Source organism: Rhizophagus irregularis, chromosome 17, assembly GCF_026210795.1.
Source record: "Rhizophagus irregularis chromosome 17, complete sequence".
Taxonomy (NCBI): domain Eukaryota; kingdom Fungi; phylum Glomeromycota; class Glomeromycetes; order Glomerales; family Glomeraceae; genus Rhizophagus; species Rhizophagus irregularis.
The window spans coordinates 2,982,265-3,005,136 of record NC_089445.1 but is presented as its reverse complement, the minus strand read 5'-3'; the positions used below and the strand labels follow the sequence as shown (position 1 = coordinate 3,005,136).

At 24.9% G+C, this 22,872-nt stretch overlaps 3 protein-coding genes across 3 annotated transcripts; 2 read left to right on the top strand and 1 right to left on the bottom strand.

Annotated features, from left to right (window-relative positions):
• Nucleotides 1-7,822: 7,822 nt before the first annotated feature.
• Nucleotides 7,823-9,099, top strand: OCT59_009358 (uncharacterized protein; the record flags this gene model as incomplete). The annotated part of the gene is made up of 2 exons (XM_066133493.1): nucleotides 7,823-7,836; nucleotides 7,944-9,099. 2 exons carry the CDS (start codon nucleotides 7,823-7,825, stop codon nucleotides 9,097-9,099), a joined length of 1,170 nt encoding a protein of 389 aa, XP_065999928.1.
• Nucleotides 9,100-11,867: 2,768 nt separating this feature from the next.
• Nucleotides 11,868-13,465, top strand: OCT59_009357 (uncharacterized protein; the record flags this gene model as incomplete). The annotated part of the gene is made up of 3 exons (XM_025322776.2): nucleotides 11,868-12,352; nucleotides 12,448-13,294; nucleotides 13,362-13,465. The coding sequence occupies exons 1-3, from the start codon at nucleotides 11,909-11,911 to the stop codon at nucleotides 13,463-13,465; spliced, it is 1,395 nt and encodes a 464-aa protein (XP_025165442.2). The 5' UTR covers nucleotides 11,868-11,908.
• Nucleotides 13,466-19,818: 6,353 nt separating this feature from the next.
• On the bottom strand, nucleotides 19,819-22,521 carry OCT59_009356 (uncharacterized protein; the record flags this gene model as incomplete). Its single annotated transcript, XM_025309678.2, has 9 exons — nucleotides 19,819-20,103; nucleotides 20,177-20,268; nucleotides 20,344-20,671; nucleotides 20,758-21,101; nucleotides 21,189-21,425; nucleotides 21,512-21,731; nucleotides 21,851-22,062; nucleotides 22,142-22,388; nucleotides 22,471-22,521. 9 exons carry the CDS (start codon nucleotides 22,519-22,521, stop codon nucleotides 19,819-19,821), a joined length of 2,016 nt encoding a protein of 671 aa, XP_025165441.2.
• Nucleotides 22,522-22,872: the final 351 nt, after the last annotated feature.

Sequence of the window (22,872 nt, the reverse complement as noted above, 5' to 3'; positions counted from 1 at the left end):
CAAAATATTGAGGATAAATTATGATGTTTACTAAAAGGTCAAGTTCAAATCATGCTGCACTTTTATCAGTGCCTTTTTATCTCTGTTTCTGTATTGACTCTCTCTCGGATGAATCCAATGTAACAAATATATTTTTTTCATATTTATCATCTTGTAATCTTCATATAACAATGTTTTCTTTAAAAATTAGGGATGACATGGAAGAAGAACTCTGAATAAAGGATGAATACTCTCTACATTGAATTGACTATATGTTAGATTTTCTGGGAGGAGCTGTTTGGTTCACTCTACTCAATTTAGCCAGTGGAAACTTGGTTGTAATGAATTTTTGCATCTTATATCAAACAAAATGAATATTTTTCCAGGTGAAAAGCAATCAATTATGCAATAGATAATATGAAGTCTTTATGCTAGAAATTGCAAAACTGCATATATATTAATTGGAAGAAAAATACAACATATGTTACTACTATTATAGATACAGAAAATACTTAAAGAGGAAATAAAAAAATTTTAAAACTATATTCACTTTATTAATGATTATATAGAATGCTAATATCAAACAATATATTAAAGAACTAAATGAAATTTATATGATCTTGTATACACAATAATTGAATTGTTTAATTCATCAAAAAAAGCAAGAAAAATTAAATAAGGCAATTGTAAAGACCTAGAAAAAAATCAAAAATGCTTTAGATTAACAAATTTATTATACTATTATTGAATAATAATAATAATTTACATGAAAAATTAGATCTTCTCAAAAACAGAAATAACAAAATAGAAATATATTCATAAAACTGCTTTATGATATCATTGGAATTTGGAAATTTGATAACTAATTCTTAATTTATATTCTTATCAGATTGCTTTATTTAACTAAAGAAATAATTTCAAAAATGTTGATTACTTAAACTGTAATTCTGATGATATCTATTTTGACAAAAACACTGGTGCTATTAAAATTGATTTAAAGAATATTAGGTGAGATATTATTATCTATAATGATTATATAACAAATACTGCTCAAGAAAAATTGGATGATTCTTTGTAAGAAACATTTTAATAGAAAAGTGTGAATGATTAGTGATGAAACATATGTATGCACTAAAGTAATAGAATATGTTGTAATAGTTAAATTGAAATATTACTGATATTGGATATGCTAAAAGTCTATGATCTATATTAAAAATTAAACTACTATATAGTTTATTGATCTGGTATGTAATTTCTCCCCAATAACAGAAATCATATGGATAACACTTTGATAAATAGATTAGGAATGAATATTGTTGGACCTTTACCAGAGAAAAAAAATAAAATATGCATATAGTTATAGCTACTAAATATTTGACTAAGTGGCCTGAAGCCAGTCATTCTCTTTAGCATCCTGGAAAGAGCAAGTGGAGCCAAAAGTCCATTTCATAGCAGAAGAAGATACTCTAAAACAGGAAAATGGAGGCTGAGTTCTAATTCATTACTGTACAGATGTATTATGCTCTGCTACATTAATTTTAGCTTATTTATTGAATCCATGCCAAAGTTATACCAAATGTAGTATTCTTCTATAGAAATATTATTAGATATTATAATTAAAATAAACTTAGGGATCAGAGTTTCAGTTAGTAAAAAATATTCAAGATAAACTCATTTCAATTCAAAAACTATTTTCTAATTTTGAAGTTAAAACAAGTATAGCATTTAATCCCATGCAGCATATGCTGTATTACTAATAGAAAATGAGCAAAGTCTTGATATTTTTTTTTATTAAAACCTTGGGCAAGAGTACATTCAGTAGATAAGGTGGCGCCGACTTTGGTAAAAATGCCTTCAAAATTTAGTTATTCATGAGAATTCTTTAGTAAATTATCAGAATTTTCAAAACTTTAATAATGGCCAGGGTTTCTTTAGGGTTCGCCATTATTATTGCATTTACTAGTCATATTGAGCAAACTTTTAAAATTTCTAGACCAGTTAATTTACAGTTTGGCTACAATATGAAATATACTTGTATTAGCAATATACAATAAATTGTTGACCAGTATGATAAAATAGAACAAACCTGTTTAAATTATCTTAGGTTAAATCAATCAACACTTTTACATTTTGCTATATTGTTGTTTTTTAAAATCATCAAAATGTCTGCTATCAAATAAATGGTCAATTGAACAAGTTCTTAAATGACAAAATTTACAACTTGATGATAATAAGTACAAAGTTCTATATGGTCAAAAAAAATTGATGGATATTAATAAAGAAATTTTACTTTCACAATACCAAAATCAGAGAATGATTTATTAAAAATGAGCTATTGTTATTTTAGCAGGGAAAAATATAACAAATTCAATAATCTTAAGGGTAGTATTATATGCAAGATTCCTGAAGTACTTATGGATGGAGAAAAATAAAGCTGCTATCAAAATACTGTAAATGCCAGAAAGAATACTTTGGTATTATTCACAGATTCAAAATTAATAATTATTTTCATTTATCTATATTCATATTATACTTTAAATATTTAACTATTGATATAAGATAAATTCCCAAACTTTGATGCATCACACATCAATTTAATAGTGTGATATTGTAAAAGATAATAGATAATTTTATGGATCATTTGTTATAACAACCAATGCAATTCTAAAATATGAAAAAGTATTAATTTTAAAAAATATAAACAAAAACTTACCAGATAGAACTACCAAAATTTTATATAAAATGATTAAAAGTCATGATAGGATTAGAATATTAAATACAATTTATAAATTATTGAATTTGCTACTAAAAGAAAGAAATTCATTCTGATATAATTAAGAATATGAGATGTTATATTAATTACCTTCAAAAAAGTTAAATAGTATTATGGCCAATAACAATATATCAATTTCTGTAAAGGATCATAGATTTAAAATAAAAGTTGGTAATGAAAATACTGCAATTAAAAAAACATAAGAATGAAGCTATGGTAATGGTAATTGATAAAGGGCAGATCTCACGAGATGCATACAGAAATTTAACTCAAATATTCATAAGAAAGAATCCTCTCTTTCAGCTAATTCTGTGGGAGAATATCTTAAAAATTCAATTACTACAAATATTATTCACAATTGTAATATTCCCAATAGTTATTGGAGATTAAGCTTTTTCAGAATTATTTGGTTACATAATTTTTTGAAATTACATTTTTTTGAATTTGAATTCAACATAAAGAAATTATTATTTCAAATTCTTTAACTGAACTTGGCAAGATTTGCCAAAATTTAACAGACTTGGATTTTATATCAAAAAATCACAAGCAATAACGACAGGAACTTCAATAACTTCAACAAAATTTTGACCTTTCCCAGAATTTTGAAGAATCTAAAAAGACTCAAAAGGAGCTTCTTAGGAAAAATTCAGAATGTCTATCACCTGGACTCTGGTTCAAAAAATCAAAGAGAAGCATGGAAAGCTCAAATTAAAATTTTTGACCAATGAGAAGGAATTGAGAATTAGAGGAGGATATAGAAACAGTTGAGATTTTTAGAAAAATTATGTATGGATAATTTGAGTAAAAGATAATGTATTTTCCCTTGCCTTTAATAATGTCTATATAGAATTAACTCTCTAATGCCTCCAAATGCAACTCAACTTGTCAAATATTTTGAGGACAACTATGTTCATGGTAAAATTAAATAGATGCTTAGAAGTCAAATTGCTATTTGAAATCCACCAAAATCTTAAAAAGGTATTAACAAAGGGCCCACCATGATTGTATTATGGAGTATTTATTATAAATCAATATTTAAAATGATTTATAACACAATATATAGACATATTAATGGATTCGAAATGATCTAAATCTCTCAAATGCTCAAAAAAGAATAATTAATATAAAAATAAAAATGGAAAGAAAAATCTTTTATTATAATCTCAAACATTTACACTTTTACATCAAAAATAAATGCATTTCTATTATAAGTTATATCTAATTGTATCTTTATAAAAGAAGGAGTAAATTTGTTTTATAACCATTTAAAGGTTTTATTGAAATCCACCAAAATTTTCACATGAACTTAGAAAGATATTAGCCAAGGAAAAATTATATCTTCATTATTATGGAAAATTTATTATAGAAAATTATTATGATCAAAGTTCAAAAATGATTTATAATACAATATATGGAGATTCTGTTAGAAATTTAACAATAATACACCTATACGACTAAATCTAATAACACGTTTGATTCAAAAAAGCTGATAGATGCGATTTTGAGAATATGGAATTCGCCTTTATATCAAAACAAAAGTCGCAGAATTAATGAATCAACCTATACATATGATGTGTTACTTCATTTAATTAACTTTTTACTTACAATTGTAATAACGAACTTTAATACAATTGTATTTTTTTCATTGAAATTACTTTTCACATTTATTTATTGTTTGTGCTATTATACTTTATTTCAGGAATAATATCCTAAATAAAACAATGAAATCAATGCTAGTAGAGGTCTAGAGGTATTTCAAAATTGTACAAACTCATGCTCAGGAAGATAAAGAATGATAACATACCTTAAATGCTTATGAAAGAAGATGGACCTCCAAAACGAAAGTATACACAATATATATAATATTGTTAGTTGACAAAAAAAAAGATGATGAAAAATAATTATACAGTATAAATGGAAAGAAAAAACCATTGATAATAATCTCAAACATTAATTATTACACTTTTGGACCGAAATAAATGCATTTCTATTATTTAAAATTATTATTATGAAAGAAAGAGTAAATTTATTTATAATAAAATAACTAATAAAGTACAGAGAACAAATATTTAAAGGTATCTGGTATTTATTTAATATATTTAATAATAATTTGAATAATACTTTTATTGTAATAAGATGTTTTTCTGATAATACTATACATAATAAGTAAAAATTAGTAATAAATTTATTTCAATTAAGATTTAATAAAAATTTGACTAAATTGTTTCTTAAATTGCTAAACTAACTTTAGATTTCATTATTAATTATCATGATGTTTGGAAGGAAACTTTATGTTGTAACTACACCATTTCAAATTAAATCATATAATGTAATAATATTGAATAGTAATTTAATTGTAAAATATAAAACAACTATTGTGTACTTTTCTTTAAACTATAATATACAAAATATCATAATTAAGATCAATTACTGGTTTCAACCCAAAATTTGTCACTAAGTTCATTAAAAAAATAATTATTGCTTGGAAAGGGAATCTTTCTGGATTATCTAAAAGATTTTGTATGAATTGCTTGAAAAATCTATTTTTATATTACCATTATACCACTCTTTTCAATACAGATCCAATACAGGATAAGTACAATTCAATAATTTTAATAAAATTATACCAGAATTATCAACACAAATTGGCATAAATTCAACATAAATTCATTTATGTCATGTCAGTATTGTTTAAGAACGAAAATTCCTTAAATAAATCATTTGCAATCACATATATTCTGATTTTGTGCAGTAGAACTTTGTGAATCTTGTAAGAAAAATCTTGGAATGATTAAAACATTGAAGAAAACTCAAAAGAGTGAAAAACTGAAATTTCTACAAGCAATATATTTCTCTTGCATTAGAACAAAATTCATAAGCTAAATAATTTAAAAAAAAAAGCACAATAAGCCAGTAATAGGTTGGTACTAAATGGATAAACTACCACTATACTCCATAAAAAAAAGTTTCTGAAAAGTGATAGTACCCAAGCAATTTCAAGAAGACAGGATTCTCTACCCTTTATTAGTGTTAATAGATCCATTTCTGGATAAAATAACTAAAAAGTCACTACTATCACGTCCTAACATCGGAGGGTACAACTTATTTTATCTGTAAGTCTGTTTTTAAAACTATTAGTACACACAACATACACATACACAAAAATAAAAGAGAGAGCTACATGCTTACCTTAGATAAATTCAGGATCAAATATGACTTCTATTGATATTTACTGTAATATATCAGCAAAATTGTGTTGTTTATATAAAATTATGTTATATTATATGAATCATGTTTATATAATTATCCAAATATTAAATATATATATATGTTTATACAATTAATATCTAAAAAAAAGAAAAATCTAAATAAAAATCCTTTTAAAAAAAAAAGATCCTTTTTAAAAAAAAATTTAGAGAAGTAGGATCTTTTTATTTATTTTTTTGTTGTATAAAAGTACAAAAATATACAAAAATGTAATGGCTCATGATTTTCCACATGGGTTTGAAACTGTAATACACATGCTAAATTGTTTTAATAATAATGAGCTACAATAAATAAAAAGGATGCGATGACAAAAAAAAACAAAAAAAAACAAATATTAAAAATTAGCAGGTGATTGTTGTCCAACTTCCAAGCAGTCACCGGGATATCCTTTTAATTTCTTTTTTTTTTTTAAGAAGACAAACAAATTAATACACATATGATATTTAAATCACGTTTGTCTATTTTTTTAATTAAAGTAAAGTTAATTTTATTCAACCTTTATAAGTTTAAATAAAGATAACAAGATCATCATAATACTCATCAATTTCCTGAAGTGAAAGTAAAATAGTCCAAAAATAATCTGTTCTTTGAACGTTTTTATTTTCTTTGTATTGAATTGTTAATGATTAAGGGAATATGAAAATCACTAAAATTTTCGATGAAATGTTCTAATGATTCGGTAAAATGTGCCATAACCAATCCAAAAAAAAATAAATTTGTGATTAATATTAATATTTCTTTTCTTTATATGAACTTTATCATTTCAAATGATTATGTTCTTCGTTTAGGTATTTAAAGAATGTGATAAACAAAATAAACATGGTATTCTTCCATTAATGTGTTAGCGGGAAGTTCATATCTCTTAAAAGCCGATTAGCTGATCATTCTTACATTGTTGAAATTTGGAATATTTTTTTTATAAACTCTTTTCTACGACTCAATCTTCTAATTGTATGTTAATTTCATTGCGCAAAAGAATCACCAATCATTTATTTTTTGCTTTGCTTATTGATATTTTCGTAATTATAAATTATACAGTACATTTAAATTACATTAACTTCTAAGAGTATAAAATAATTCACTATGATTATGTTATATTTATATACAATAATCTAAAATTATGACAAAAGGATTTTAATCGTATTGTACAATACCAACAATAACATTAATAATTCGCGTTACACAAGTCATGTGACTTGATTCGCTTTTGTGAACGGATTGATATAAATAAAAACATTTACGTTAAAGGAGTTAAAAAGTTATTTTTATTTTGCTTTATAAAGCTTTTTTTACTCGATTTATTTTTGTAAGGTAATCCCCGATTAGATTACTATATTATTGCCTAAAAAAAGTGTAAAATCACACAAACTTACTGCGCATTTTGCGGAAAACTCCGATTAAAATGAAATTTATGGAAACAATAACGCAATAGCAATAGCTTTATTAGTTGATCGACAAGCTGCTTGGGTAACATACAATAAGTATAAAGGGAAATGAATTTTTTTTAAAAATGATAAAACCTCCTTTATTTTTATACGTATAAAATCCCTTATTTTTTTTAAATAAATCGAAAAAAAAAAATGTCTTTGCAAACTTTGTCTAATACACTTTTAAGGGATATTAGTAATCTTTATGATAAGGCTGATAATTATGATGTAAAAATACAAGTTGGAGAAGATTCCAATTCGGAAATATTTAAAGCCCATTCAATTATTTTGATTGCTAGATCAAATTATTTTCGTACTGCATTTTCTAACAATTGGGCTAAAAAAGAAGGGGATCTTTACGTCTATAAGAAACCAAATGTATCTGGGATTGTATTTCAAATAATATTGAAGTAAGTCAATAATAAAAATTTTAAATAATTGCTAATATCAACCGCTGGTGATCATTTATTAATTTTCTTATTATTCTTTATTTTTAGATATATTTATACTGGAACAATTGCGTTAGATGCAGCTAACGTGGAAAATAATTTTATTGATTTACTTATTGCGGCGGATGAGATGAACCTTTATGAGCTGGTTGAACATCTTCAGCAACATATCATTAGTTCAAATCATTTAAATAATGATTGGATTGTACAAAATGGTATTAAACTCTTCAATACTATTTCTCTTCATAAAGGAGCTTTTCCGAAGCTTGAAGAATTTTGTAAAAATATTATGAGTCAAGAACCTAAATTATTGATTGGTTCTAGTGAGTTTTGGGGACTAGATGATGATGCTTTGCTTTCAATTATTCAACTTGACTATCTAAATATGAAAGAAGTCGTAATTTGGGAGAATTTAATAAAATGGGGCATTGCAAAGAATTCAACTCTTAACTCTGACATGACAACCTGGAGTATTAATGAATATGAGACCTTGAAGGAAACGCTATCAACATTCATTCAACATGTTCGGTTTTTTCAAATGACACCTCAAGAATATTATTTTAAAGTTCGTCCTCTATGTAAATTGCTTCCTAAAGAACTTGAGGAAGATTTAAACTTATATTACGTTGTTCCAAATTGTAAATTGGCCACAAAAGTTTTTCCACCTAGGAAATCTCAGTATGTATTTGGTTCATCCATTTTTACAATAAATCACTTTAACCTTATTTCATACTGGATTGATAATGGTCAAGAAAAATCACCAAAACTTAACGGAAATGTTCGATATGAATACAATTTGCTTTTACGTGGAAGTAAAGATGGGTTTGAATCAAAAGATTTTCGTTCAAATTGTAATAATAAAGGAGCTACAATTGTTTTAATTAAATTAAAAGGTTCAAATAAAATTATTGGAGGATATAATCCAATAAAGTGGGGTGGATCCAATAAATATCTTAATTCACAAAGTAGTTTTATTTTCTCATTTAATTCATATACTTTAAATTCATCTACAATTGTATTGAGTAGAATTGTTGAAAATAGCCGAGCAATTGCTGATGGTGAAGATAAAAATCAAGGATTTGGAAATGGAGATTTATTTATATTCGGAAAAAGTTGTAAATTAACAAGTTATTCAGATAAAATTCATGATTCAGAATATTTTAAAGTTGATGATTACGAAGTATTTCAAGTTGTGAAAAAATAAATAGTCCTTTTTTTAATAATTAAAGTTATAAATAGAAATTTATATATTTTCGTTCTGTTCATTTAAATAAAAGGGTTGATTTTTTTTTTTCTTATAATTTATTATTTTGTAATATAAAAATATCTCATAATTTTTTTTCTTTTAACAATTTTTATTCTATCATTACACATATACTACGCCAATGATTTGCTTAAATACACGTGATATTGCTTTACGAGTTATTTTTTTAAAATTAATTTATGAGGTAACAAAGAAATTTTTATTAATAGATAAAACATGTTTGCGACTTATTATAATACTTGTCTTTAATCAAATCACGGGAAAAGATTTAAAATTTGATAAATGTAGATAATGAATTATAAATATTTTTCACTATTTTATAATAATATAAAAAGGCATTGTTTAAGAGACTAATGTATGTAATTTACGATGTATAAACAAGAAGAATTTTTACAAAGAGCTTTAAACTATAGGTTGGCTTAGGATGATTTATAGAAATTATATATTGTAATATGTTATGTTATTTATTAATCAACTAAAAGTAAAGCTTTTTTTCGATAAATACTAGGGAAATGGAGACCGTTGGCGCGTCCGAAATGTTAGATTTTCCTAATTGTGTAAATCTATTCGCTACTCTATTTACTAATATGATAAATTACACAACGTAATTTTATTATCGTAACTTGATCCTACAAGACTTATACTAACTGATAACATTTAAATATATCAACAAATTAATCCTAATGATTTTGCTTTTACTCGTAATATTCATGAAATTTGCTTTTAAGCAACTTACCGCTTAAAAATTTAAATATAGCACATCGCGAAGATTGTTTATCCATTATTGGAATAAAATATTTTGTTTATAATAAAAATATAATTATTTCTCAACAATAAATCATTTTTATTTTACAAAATATTCATATTTTGTGGATTATTTTTCTTTTTTAGGATGACTAATATTCATTCTAATTTGTAAGTATAATTAATTATTTTTTTTTTAAAAAAAGAAAATTTTTACGCACTTTTATTAATTATTTATTAATTAGGAAGGATATCCATATTCAACATCGATTTTCACTAATTCAAGAAGAGTGTGAGTATTTTTTCCATATATTTATCATCATCATCATTGAATTTTAGAGATTTGAATATTATTGATTTTGACGTCACTCGAGCTTCTACTCTGTTATCCATTTGCATTCGATATTTGTTCATCTATTCAAGCGCTTAACAACATTTTAATTATTTAAATTTCGTTCAATGTTTTACTGGATTTTATGGAAATATTAATATATTATGGGTAAAAAAGAGATATTTTATTAACATTAATAATACGCAATTTCTTTTGAAAAATCGAATAACTATTAATAATTATGTAACTGTGTGGACTGTAGTAATTACTAAAAATCATCATATTACATACGCTATCGTTAGCAAATTAAAGGTTTTAAAAATTCAACGTCCTTTCATACACCAAATGTGAACTTATAAAAATTATTTTTTTATACAAATAATATCATTCGAAATATGTATGTTAAAAAATTAATTGAATTTGATTTCAGGTTTTTTTATTATTTTCTATCAACATTTCGTTTATTTCTGCTTTCAATCATTATCGTAATATTGTTAAACTGTGGTGTGTAAATCTTTTTGAAATAAAGGAATTAAATAATTATTGTATAATGAAGGCAAAAGAAATTATTTTTCATTTGTTTCAATTGTTGGCAATTCTTCTATAAAAAGTTTGATTGTTTCTTGAAACTTGTTTCCATTGTTATTGATTCCTTATAAAATGTCAAAAATCAATTACTAAGTATCGTCCCATCATATTAGTACTTTACCATTTAAAGTAAAGTGATGATTGCCTTAATAAATTTAATTTAGAAGTCTATTATGCGGGCAGAAAATAAAAAATCATTTGATTAGACAACTTTTTAAAAATCAGTCATGTAGCCGAAGTAAAATATCCGATATAAAACAAAAAAATAAAATAATCAAGTGACATAAAAGTGAATTTGAAATATTAGCAAAAATTTGATTATTTAAAAGAAAAATGTTGACAATATATTGTTCCAATAGACATTTTGTTATAGGATTAAGAGTACAAAGTATTAATAAAAAAAAATAACAAAAGAGCAAAAAAAAAAACTAATGCTAAAATTATGATGATATTGACACAACTGATATAATCATAATAGAGATTTTTAATAAACATGTAAAACTTTAAAACTTAAGATTTAGACATCCCGTGTAAATTTGGTAATTCATTTTTAATTATTATGTAATTTTTATTTTCTTTCATAAAAATATATTAATATAATAATTGAATATTCTTTATTTCAAATTTATTCATAAATAAACAATATTTATGTTCAAGAAAATAAAATAACCAATTTAGTTTTACTCATTAATTAGTTTTAAATCAGAAATGTAACGGAAAATTGGTTCTAAGTTTTCTGAAATTTTTATTTCAAATTTTGATTTAATTTTTACAAACGACTGTTTATACTTTCATCAATAAACTGATATAAACTATAATAAAAAAAATTTTAAAATTATAAATAATTTTATACGATAATCTATTCAATTATAACTAAGAATTTTGGAAGATGTCTCAAATCTAAAAATGATATTAAAGGCGGTAATGCAGATCAATAAATCGGAAAAAATACGGCCCGAAAAATGATCACCCGGATTGTGCAATAATCGGAGTAATTCCGCTTAATATCCTATTTTAGTAACCCATTATAAATATAAAAAAAAATATTTTCTTTTTTTTGAATACTTATATTACGAAAATAACCTAATGGGAACCAAATTTAGTAAATTAAATATCTCAGGTGGAAATTTTAATCACAAAAATTGTTCATATTGTAATAGACCCTTTACTAAAAAATTATGGTGTAAAGAATGTGACCTATTTAGAATAATGGAAGGATGGACCAGTGGAAATTCTGATATTGATAAGTTTATAAAAGATACAATGTATGATACAATGTATGATGCAAAAAATAAAAAAGGTTATGTCGATAAATTTCTTGAATGGGTACCATTTGATAGATTTAAAAACATAAAAGAAATTGGTGAAGGTGGATTTGCCAAAGTATATTCTGCAACTTGGATTGATGGTAAATCAGCGCATAGTAAAAATGATGATGGAAGTTGGAAAAAAGTAGAACCTATATCTGACACAGTTGCCTTGAAAAGGTTAAATGGATCGCAGAATATGTCAGATAAATATTTAAATGAAGTACGTTTTTATACTATTTTGTATCTTATTTAATTTATTTCATTTGGGTGTTTAATAGTATTAAATTATTTTATTTTAAATTTATTAAAATATAGCTTAAAATACATTGGGAAATTTCTAAAAGTCAAGGATTACAATTTTATGGATTAACTAAAGACCCAGAAACTAAAGAATTTATGATGATTATACAATTTGCTAATAAAGGAAATTTGAGAAGTATACTTTCAAATAACTTTAGCAACATTATGTGGAAAAGTAAAATCAGTTATTTACGGTTTATACTCTCGGACCTACGAGATTTACATAAATTAGGATATTGCCATAAAGATTTTCATAGTGGAAATATTTTACAAATTGGTACTACTTATATTTCCGACTTTGGATTATCAGGACCAGCAAATGAACAAAAAAAATCTGATGGTAAAGTTTATGGAGTAATGCCATATATTGCACCAGAAGTCTTAAACGGAGAACCATATACATCATCATCCGATATTTATAGTCTAGGTGTAATTATGGCTGAATTATCATCAGGAAAACCACCTTTTTACAATAAAAAACATGATTTAAGTTTAGCATTAGCCATATGTAATGGACTCAGACCAGAATTTGGAAAAGGAACTCCTGAATTTTATAAGAAATTAGCTTATAAATGCATGAATGCCAATCCAAATGAAAGACCAGCAGCCGAAGAATTAAGAAAAATATTTGGTTTTTGGGATGCTTCTTATGATGGTGAAAAAGATGAAGTAGAACAATACGGTTATAAAGGAAAAGAAATTAAAGCAGCATTTAAAGAAGCTGATAAAGAAATACCAAACATCTCAACTTCGTATGAAAAGAATTCTGATGCTGTATATACCAGTAGAGCGTTTACATTTAGCAATTTATTACCAAAACCCGTTAATTCATCCATTATTACTTCATATGTTAATAATGAAGGTATTTTCTATTTATTTAAAAATTTTATTTTTACTTGAATAATTATTAACTTTATTATTTCAAATAGTTTGTGACTCTCAATTAATCGACTTGGAAGTGTCTAATTCGATACAGTTAAGAGGCACTATAGATATTGATGATGAAAGTAATGTTGATGATTTAGTGAATTAAATATTATTTATTTATAAGTTATAGTATAACAGTATAATTGGTAGCTTAATTCCTTGTAATCTTCTGATAAAATTAAGTGACTTAAAAAATTTTATATTCATATATTTATATATATTAATAAACTTATGCATGTTTAAAGTTAATATATACTATATAATTATTATTTGTAAAATTCCGTTTCCAGAAACAAAAGTTTTCTTGACATTTCAAAATTTATCAATTTATTTGAATGTTTTTGATATAGTCATAATTCAATCCAATTTTAATTTAAAATAATTTATACAGTATAAATGTATGAATCGAACATTTAAAAAAATCGTTCGAAAAATATTTTATTTATTTTTTTATTTTGAAATCTAAGGTTGGACCATACTGTACTTAGCACGCTTAAATGAGAATTTTGTAAAATGTTTGATTATCATAAAAAAAAGTTATTATGGTTGTTTTATATAACAAATACTATTTAACCAAAGTTTTAGGGAAATTATCAATACCGTAATTATTTTTGGACATATCAACAATAAACTCTAATTCATTAATTAATTTTTAACCAATCTAAAACATCATAACTTATAAGGGAATTTAATATTTGGAATAAATCTTTCTGGATCGGGAATAAGATATATTTGGATTTCAAATTGTTGAGATATGTAAAGATGTGTAAATTTTGTATTTTCATTAATAAAAATATTGAATATTTTTTAATTATTTATCAATAGGATTAATTATTCTATCAATTTTATTTAAATTATTTAAATCCAATTGTCTACTAACTAAATAAAAGTCTTTTTATACAAGTAAGTTGAAAAATCAAAGTTTCTTTAATTTATTTCTTTAATTCATCAAAAATTATGTTTATAACTTTTTTTGGGTGCTTTAAGGGATTCCAAGCAGGGATTTCCTATAAATGTTAGACCAATAATTTCATATAAAATTCTTCTTTTAACTAAAAGAAGCGAATGAAATGTCTTTTTATTATATTGTATTTCTTTTATTATTAATTAAAGGTTATCATTGTTTAGCTTAACATTTTGCGTTTTTTTTTATTAAAAATGTTCAAGTATAAGGTGTACATTTGGAGTACGACATTGTAGCGCAGTTGAATTCATATTGCAACGTTTCAACCGTTTCATCATGATGTTAATAAAATATACATACAGTATGTAGAACGTCTCCTCCCGCTATAATAGTCAAATTTTTTTAATTTCCATTCACTTTATATCCTTCTATTTTTAACTTACTATTGTAAAAATAAAATTGTAAAAGCATAAGATGTTTATTTTACAATTATAAAAGATTGGATATAAGGATTTTAATTTAATTGTTTTTTTCATAGTCATAATAATTAAATTCTGAACAAATTAGCCGGTGATGATTTAATCAATATTTCAAATAAATTATCCCAATTAAATCCCTTCTTTCTTTTTTCTGATCTTTTGCTCTTTTGCTATTGCTTTCTTTTCAGTTTTCTTTATCCTTTAGCTTAAAAATTCAAACAAAAGTTAAAATGTTTTTTTTATATAAAATTATTAAATAGATGCATTTACTTTACAAACTATCTACAATCTTTCATCTTTTTGTATTTATAATAGCTTCTTCATTTTTTTTGTACTATATATTCCGTCATATCTTCCTATTATTTTAAGATTTGAATAAAATTAATAAAAAAATTTCATGAATGAATTAATTAGATTATTAAATAAGTATATTTTCATTATTGCACATAATGATAAAAAATAGAAAGTTAACATTAAAAAAAAAATAAAAGTTAACGTTAATAAATCATAAATCAAAAATGAAGTAAAAACAAGTTAAAAATAAATAATTCTTTATTCTCATACTTTATTACTAAAATTGGAGGAGACTCACTCTTATCACTAACACATGACAGATTATATATATTATGCATGTTTTTTCACTACCCATAAATGAATCATTGAAACACAGCCATCGCATGATCATGTGACATAAATGTTAACCTTCGATGTACGTAAAGTTGAACGTTTAATTTTTTAATAAAAATCCTTTTAAAAATATTTATAATTTATTAATTCTATAGATTTTATTTTTTAGACAATTTATATGTTTTTTTGTACAGTAACATATAATTTTTATAATTAAGCAAAGGTATGACAAAAAATTAACATTCTTATAATACTTGCAACCGTACAAAATCTGCATATAAAATCGTACTTTTTTCATATATCAAATTTGTTACAGCTTTCAAAATCCGCATATCTCTTTTTAATATGAAATACAAAAATTACATGTTTTACATATCCAAAATTTGAATGTGCATTTTACACATAAAATATGATGACTATGATGTCATGTCCTAAAATGAAATAACGTGTAATACAATTTTTGCAGTTACTGCGGGCTATAATATCATGACGAAATTCATGTTAAACTTTTAAAACATCTATTCTTAAAAGAAATATAAAAAATGATCTTTTTGTTTTCAAAAAAAATCCTATACTTATAAATACACAATAAAATTCGATAAACCGGATTTGGGCCTAAACCGGACTTTTTTGCTGGAACCAAATCACGTACAGTGTGGGACAAAAAAAATGAGAAAAGTGATCACGTGAGTAAAAGATGATCTACATCGCCAAAAATAAACTAAATTTGTACCACTTAAATACATAATAAATCTTACATCTGTGACTACGTTTGACTGTCTTTGCGTCCATCAACACCCTTTATTTTCGTGAGAAATTCCAAAACAATGACTTGCGCAAAAGGAAAAACCTATAATAAATTCTTATTAGACTTATAAAATAATGGTATATATAATATTAAAGAATTACACAACCCCATGTAATTTTTATTGTCAACAATTTATAAAAACAAAAAAAATCGAAAAAAACTAGTTTTTGGAGCATCCTAGAGGGAATGGAAGACCTAAAAAAAAATTACCACAGTGCATTCCATACACTCAGTCAATATGTAAGGCATGATACATCCTTTTCTACAAGAACTTTAGCAAGAAATTTGAAAAATACAGGTGAAAAGTATAATATAGAACAATTAGAAGTCATCTTTCAAGTGTTGGTTATGTAAAAAAAAACTTCCCAAAGCAACTCCTATGTTAATTGAAGCACACAAGCAAAGACATGTAGAGTGGGCATAAAATAATATTATGACCAATGGAAAAAAATTTTATCTGCTGATAAATCAGCCTTGCAACTCTTTAGTAACACTGTTAAATATTAGTATAAAGAGGAAAGATTTGTTTGTTGTACTTATATAAAAAATTATGGCGTGGGGCGGTTGTTTGTGAAGGGAAAAGCAAGTTTATTTTGTTTCAGACAAATTATGAACATCGAGATTTATGCAGAAATTTTTTGTACATGTGCTTCTGAGATCTTCTGGATGCTTTGTAGTCGTTCGTTGGTATTTCCAATAAGAAAACTACCATGCATAATAGTCATTTTTTCTAAGCTCAGTCTAAAAGAAAATTCATCAGAAGTTTCAGGGTGGTCATGAGATAGCCCCGACCAAAATCCTATTGAAATTTATTGGATATCACAAAAATAAAGGCGGAGAAGTGAATACCAAAAAAATTTTAATTATTTGGAAGAATTTATGATGGAGAAATGCCAAAATACTCTAAAAATCGTTCTAATCGATATTTTAAAGTCAACTAGACGAAGTTGTAAGTTAATTATTGAAATAATGGCGAATGTGTATAATATTAAATTTTTTTTTAATAAAATCAGCTGATCTTAAGCTTTAAAATACAGTAAATTTCACCCGTTTTTCTATTATAATTTAACGTTAATGATCAAAAATAAAATTCTCATTTTTTTTGTCCCACACTGTATATTAAAATAGTTCGGAATTTACTAGTAAAAGCTCTATAACGGATCAATTTTCTAACTAGCTATAGTAAAAATGATTCGATAACCAGTATCACGTGATCATTAACCAATAAAATTTAAGTAACGTGATGCGGTAAATCTTAATTTTTGCCAGAATTATAAAAATCTTAATTCTGGCTGAAGTTATGTATTACTTATATCTTCAATTAAAAATATTTTTCATGAACTCTATGACTTAAAACTAAGATGAAAAAATTAAATTTAGCATGAAAATTTTAAATTCAGTATAATAGATTTTCAGTATATCGAAATTTAAATTTCGATATACCGGATATCCCAATAAACCGGATATTTTTAGTGGAACTGATAGATCCGGTTTATCAAATTTCACTGTGTAAATCGCCGTATTTTTAAAAATGAAAATGTAAGAATTCTACATAAAAATGTCTACTCTTTCTTCTCTGATAATTCCTTGTTACTTTTGTTAAAATTTCAAACAAGGCAGAAATAATTTATGAAAATTTTAGATAAAAGTTCGTCAGATTTCTCTTTTCAAATTATGAAAAGTAATAAAAAAAACATGAAACTTCAAGGTCGAATTATGGATAGATATTCTCGTCCTTTAATATTTTCAATATTTTGAGATAAAAATTGATCAAGACAACAGAATTATTTGTAAATTTTGTTCACAAATCACAATACTATGATGCTAATACTGAGACTTTAAGGGAAACGGAAACTGGTATTAAGTCTTAAGTGACGGTTCATAGGTTCAGTTCTTGTGATGAGCAATATAATTGGGAATTACTAGATATAAGTAATATAGTCCTTCGTTACACTTCGGACTAATTATTAAGTAAATTTTAATTTTGCTGTGCCACAATACAAAATTTATCTGTGTAATGTTTGATCAACATTGCATAAATGTATATTCCATTAATATAATAAAGGCGTTTAATTAAAAAAAACTGACATTATCTTTTTCAATTAGGGAGAATCTTTTGATACAATAATATAATAATGTCTCACAATAGTGATGAAGGTAAAAAGCATATAACATGATATTTAATACAAATTAGAATCATTCTAAGATTTTTATCAAATTGCAATAAGTTCCAAGTAGCACTGAGGAATCTGAAGGTAAATATAATAAATTAAACAAGCTGAATATTAATTATTATTATATTACTTTATTGTTATGTAATAATGTAATACTTCATTAATTTAAATTATGTTTCTTTTTTAAAAATTATATTTAAATGATTTAGCTCGTAAGTTAATAGGGTTCTTATAATTCAATAGTAATGGAATTAATTATTTTTGTTATAATCCATGACAAAATATTATTTTAATGATTAATAATACTATAGTTAGTAGGCTATCATTTATTTAAATTCTTAAAACAATATTCAAATAACTAAATTTTTGTTTAAGTAACTACTCAATAATTTATTATATTACAGATGGTAAGTTACAATATTTAATAATATTATATTTTTTTATTTAATATTTTGGTATAACTCAACTAATTATATATTCTTTATTTAAATATTAGATTGTAAGTGATATATTTAATTTGCAATATATACTTTTGTATTATATATATATCCAACTAATTAATGATTAATATGATTAATAATACTATAGGGTATAAGTTATAATTTATCAATATTTCTATTATTTATATAATTTAAATCAACTAAATTCTCTATTTAAAAAATACTTTCCTTTTCAGACCTGAAAAATTTTTTTTTTCAACTTCCTATTTCGTTTGGTCTTTTCTAAAACCGAAATATTTTTTTGGAACTTTTCTTTTTTCAGTTTGATTTTTTTTTTGATTTTTTTTTCTTTTTAAAACTTCAAATATTTATAATCTATATTATATTCCCTATAAAAATTTTTTCAGAAAATGATCACGTGTCCGAGTTTCTTCGGAATAAAAACTAGAAAAATGATCATTTATCGGAGTTTTTTCCAGAATTTTTTTTGTCTTTATTTATATATTTTACTATTATCATTATAAAATATTTTTGTTTTGAATCTACTGTAGATCATTGATCGGATTATGCTGCGGTGTTATGGTAAGCACAACTTATAATCGGAATTCGGTAATCTTTTTATCCGATTTCATCCTTATACGACCATTTATCCTTATAACAACAATACTGTAATTTGGAATAGAATAGAAATTTATTTTCGCTTCAATTGGGATGATATCATAACTGTGATTTTTGAACAATTTCGTAATAGCATGATTGCAAATCGAGAAAAAAAATCACACCAAAAAAATTTGCTTTATGCATCAAGTAAATGATTTCGTATATGTCAAATAATTATAAAAATTTTATAATATATATAATTTATTGTGGTTATATAAATTTACTTCTAGATTAAAAGAATGAAAAAAAGGAAGACTTGATTGTAGCGATACAGGTGAATGATGTCAATTATCACTTGAGCATTATCAGATATGATTCAAAATTATACAAGTAGAGTATTCTATTATAATAGCTATTATTCTTCTTCTTAGTCTCTACTACTGTTTTTACGTAATGGATAATAAGCAAGAACACGCACTACAATACAGAAACCTAATAATACTATTAGGTTAGCATACCAAGGTAATTCATTTAATCCTAGATTCTCTATTATAGAAATACCGGGAATACTTGACATTGGAGTATTATCTCCTGCGTTACACATACTTAATTTTCCGGCAGGTAATTCTCCTGGCCTAGCACATCTAAATTGAGCTTTCGGTGAATCAAATTGAATTTGCATAAGCAAAGAATACGAGTATTTTAGAAATGACTATTAATAGAGATAGAAAATTGTTAATATTATTGGTTTGAAAACAAAATTCAGATTTATCGTAACTACTTACAAGATATTTTAACCAAGTTAAGCCAGTTGGTAATTGTTTTACATAAAATCCACCTAATAACGTAACTATAACCATAAATACCAAACCAACAGCTATATTCGATAGGAAAAAAAATTCAATTAGTTAAAAATAAATTATAAGATCAAAATATTTAAAATAATACTTACATATACTTTTTTGTACGTTCAATATAGTGGCACCAAATAAATAACCGAAACTCTGGGAAGTTATTGCACTAAGTAAAACTACTACTAAATAAGCTACAAATCTACCAAAATCTGGTAATAAATTTGTTGCCCAATATACTGGAATAGTATATAATGTAGGATTAAGTAAGACTAAAGGTAATTCGGCGATTTGTTTGGATAAGTAATATGATAGTAAACGATAAGATCGTGATTGACGTTCTTTCATTAACATGTCTAATTCCAACGGGATAGATAATACTGATCTACCAAATGCATGGAATATCCAATCCATATTACCGAAGAAAATCTATAATAAAAATAAATAGAAATTTAGAATAAATAGAATAAATGAAGTTAAAAAAAAAAAAAAGAATTTATATCATCGATACTCACATTTGAAATACGATCATCTATATTAGGTTCAGCGAAAGGAATTTGAAACCAAATTATGATACAAGATATAGTCAAAGTAATAGCTATAGATATACTAATTCTTGATAACATAGTTTTTTTACTTTGTTTAAAGTTTCTTTCGGTAAGAATCGAGAGTTGTTGCAAAAATGTAGCTTCCCAACGACGTTCACTTGTAACCGGTGCATTTAATTTGGATTGATCATCAACATGCGTTCTACGAGAATACTTTTCGACTACTTGTTTTCCCGTTGGATCATCACGAGTTTTATGTGTATATGCATTTATTAATTTCTGCTTGATTGTATTATCGTTTAAAAGTTCCACTATAATGAAAAGAAAAACGTTATAATGTTGCATATATTTATTTAAATTTTATAATATAAATATTTATAATAAAAAATAATACATACATGCATAATTAGCAGGATTAAAATTAGGGGGACATTTATATCCTTGATCAGCAAGGTAATCCACTGCACCAGCTCTTTCACCAAAATAGACCATATGTCCATCAGCCATTACCATTAATTTATCGAAAATTTCAAATACCTGAGATGAAGGTTGGTGGACAACCATAATAATGGTTTTCTTTTGCTTAACAGCGAATTCTTTAAGAATTTTTGTAATCTCAAGAGCCAACGAAGAATCTGATAATGAAATTTGAGTAAGAAATTAATAAAAAAAAATGAAGCGAATATTTCGAATATTTCAAAATTATCTTTTGATTACTCACCCAAACCGGATGTTGGTTCGTCTAATAAAATGACACTTGGATCTGTTAACAGCTCAGATGCAATATTGACTCGTTTTCTTTCTCCTCCCGATACACCATGAGTCTTATGGTCTCCTATTATCGTATTGGCACATTTCGTCAAATTTAATAATTCCATAATATTTTCAACTTGTTTTAATTTATCACGTCGTAGCACTTCACGTGGAAGACGTAATCGAGCCTATTAAATTTGTAAATAAAAAAAATTTAATCCTAATATATAAAAAAAAAGTATCGACATAAAAGTAAAGAACGATGGCACAGTATTTCAGTTTTGGACGTTCTGTCGACGTTACTTACAGTGTAACTGAGAGTTTCCTTTACGGTTAAATGAGAGAAAAAGATTGCATCTTGAGTACAATAAGCAACAAATCTCTTTGAATTTTTTGTTATTTTATGACCATTTAGAGTTATAGTTCCTTGAACTCCTTTACTTCCAACGTGATCGCCAAGAAGATTTAACAAAGTGGTTTTACCACAACCAGAAGGTCCAATGATCGCGAGAACCTCACCTTTTAAATTATTTTTAAATGAAATAAGATTATTATTTTTTAAAAAAATATACATGTACAAAATTCATAAATTAGTTACCTGGATTAGCACAACCATGAATATTTTCTATTATTTTTCGTACGTGATTACCAGATTCTAATTTAGAATCAGAATTTCTAATTTTATCCCACCGGGATACATTATTTTCTTCATATATAGAATAACTTATTCCATGCCATTCTACGCAAGCAGGTTTCTCCGCGGATATTGATCCTTGTTCAGTACTCTGTATTAATTCTGTTCGTCTTGCTGATCTTTCTAATGGATCATCAATATCTAATTTTTTCTAAAAAAAGAAAAAAAGAAAGGATTATCGATTTAATTATCTTATTTATTTTTTTTTTTTAAAAAAAAAGACAAATAAATACCGATGTTTTTTCAGAATCGACTTCAGTCGGATCGTATTTAATTTGTTCCATTGGAATTTTTTTTTGAACGATTTTTTTTAATTAGAGGAAAGTTTTTATTTTTTCGATGAGACAGAATAGCAGAGGTATAGTTTCATTAAAATAGGTCAATCTGCTATTCAGGGAAAATATTATGGAATAAAAAAAAAATAGAATAAAATAAATTTGAAATGAAAAAATATCTAAATCAATATAATTAATATAAAAAAAAACAATTGTGAAGGAATTGAATAAAGTTTATTTGGAGTAAGTGGAAAAATAGTTTTCCAAGTAAATCTAAATTAATTATACAACAAATAAATGAACAATTAACGAGCTTTAGAAGAATATATTGTAAAAAAAGTGAAATTTATTAATCGCGTC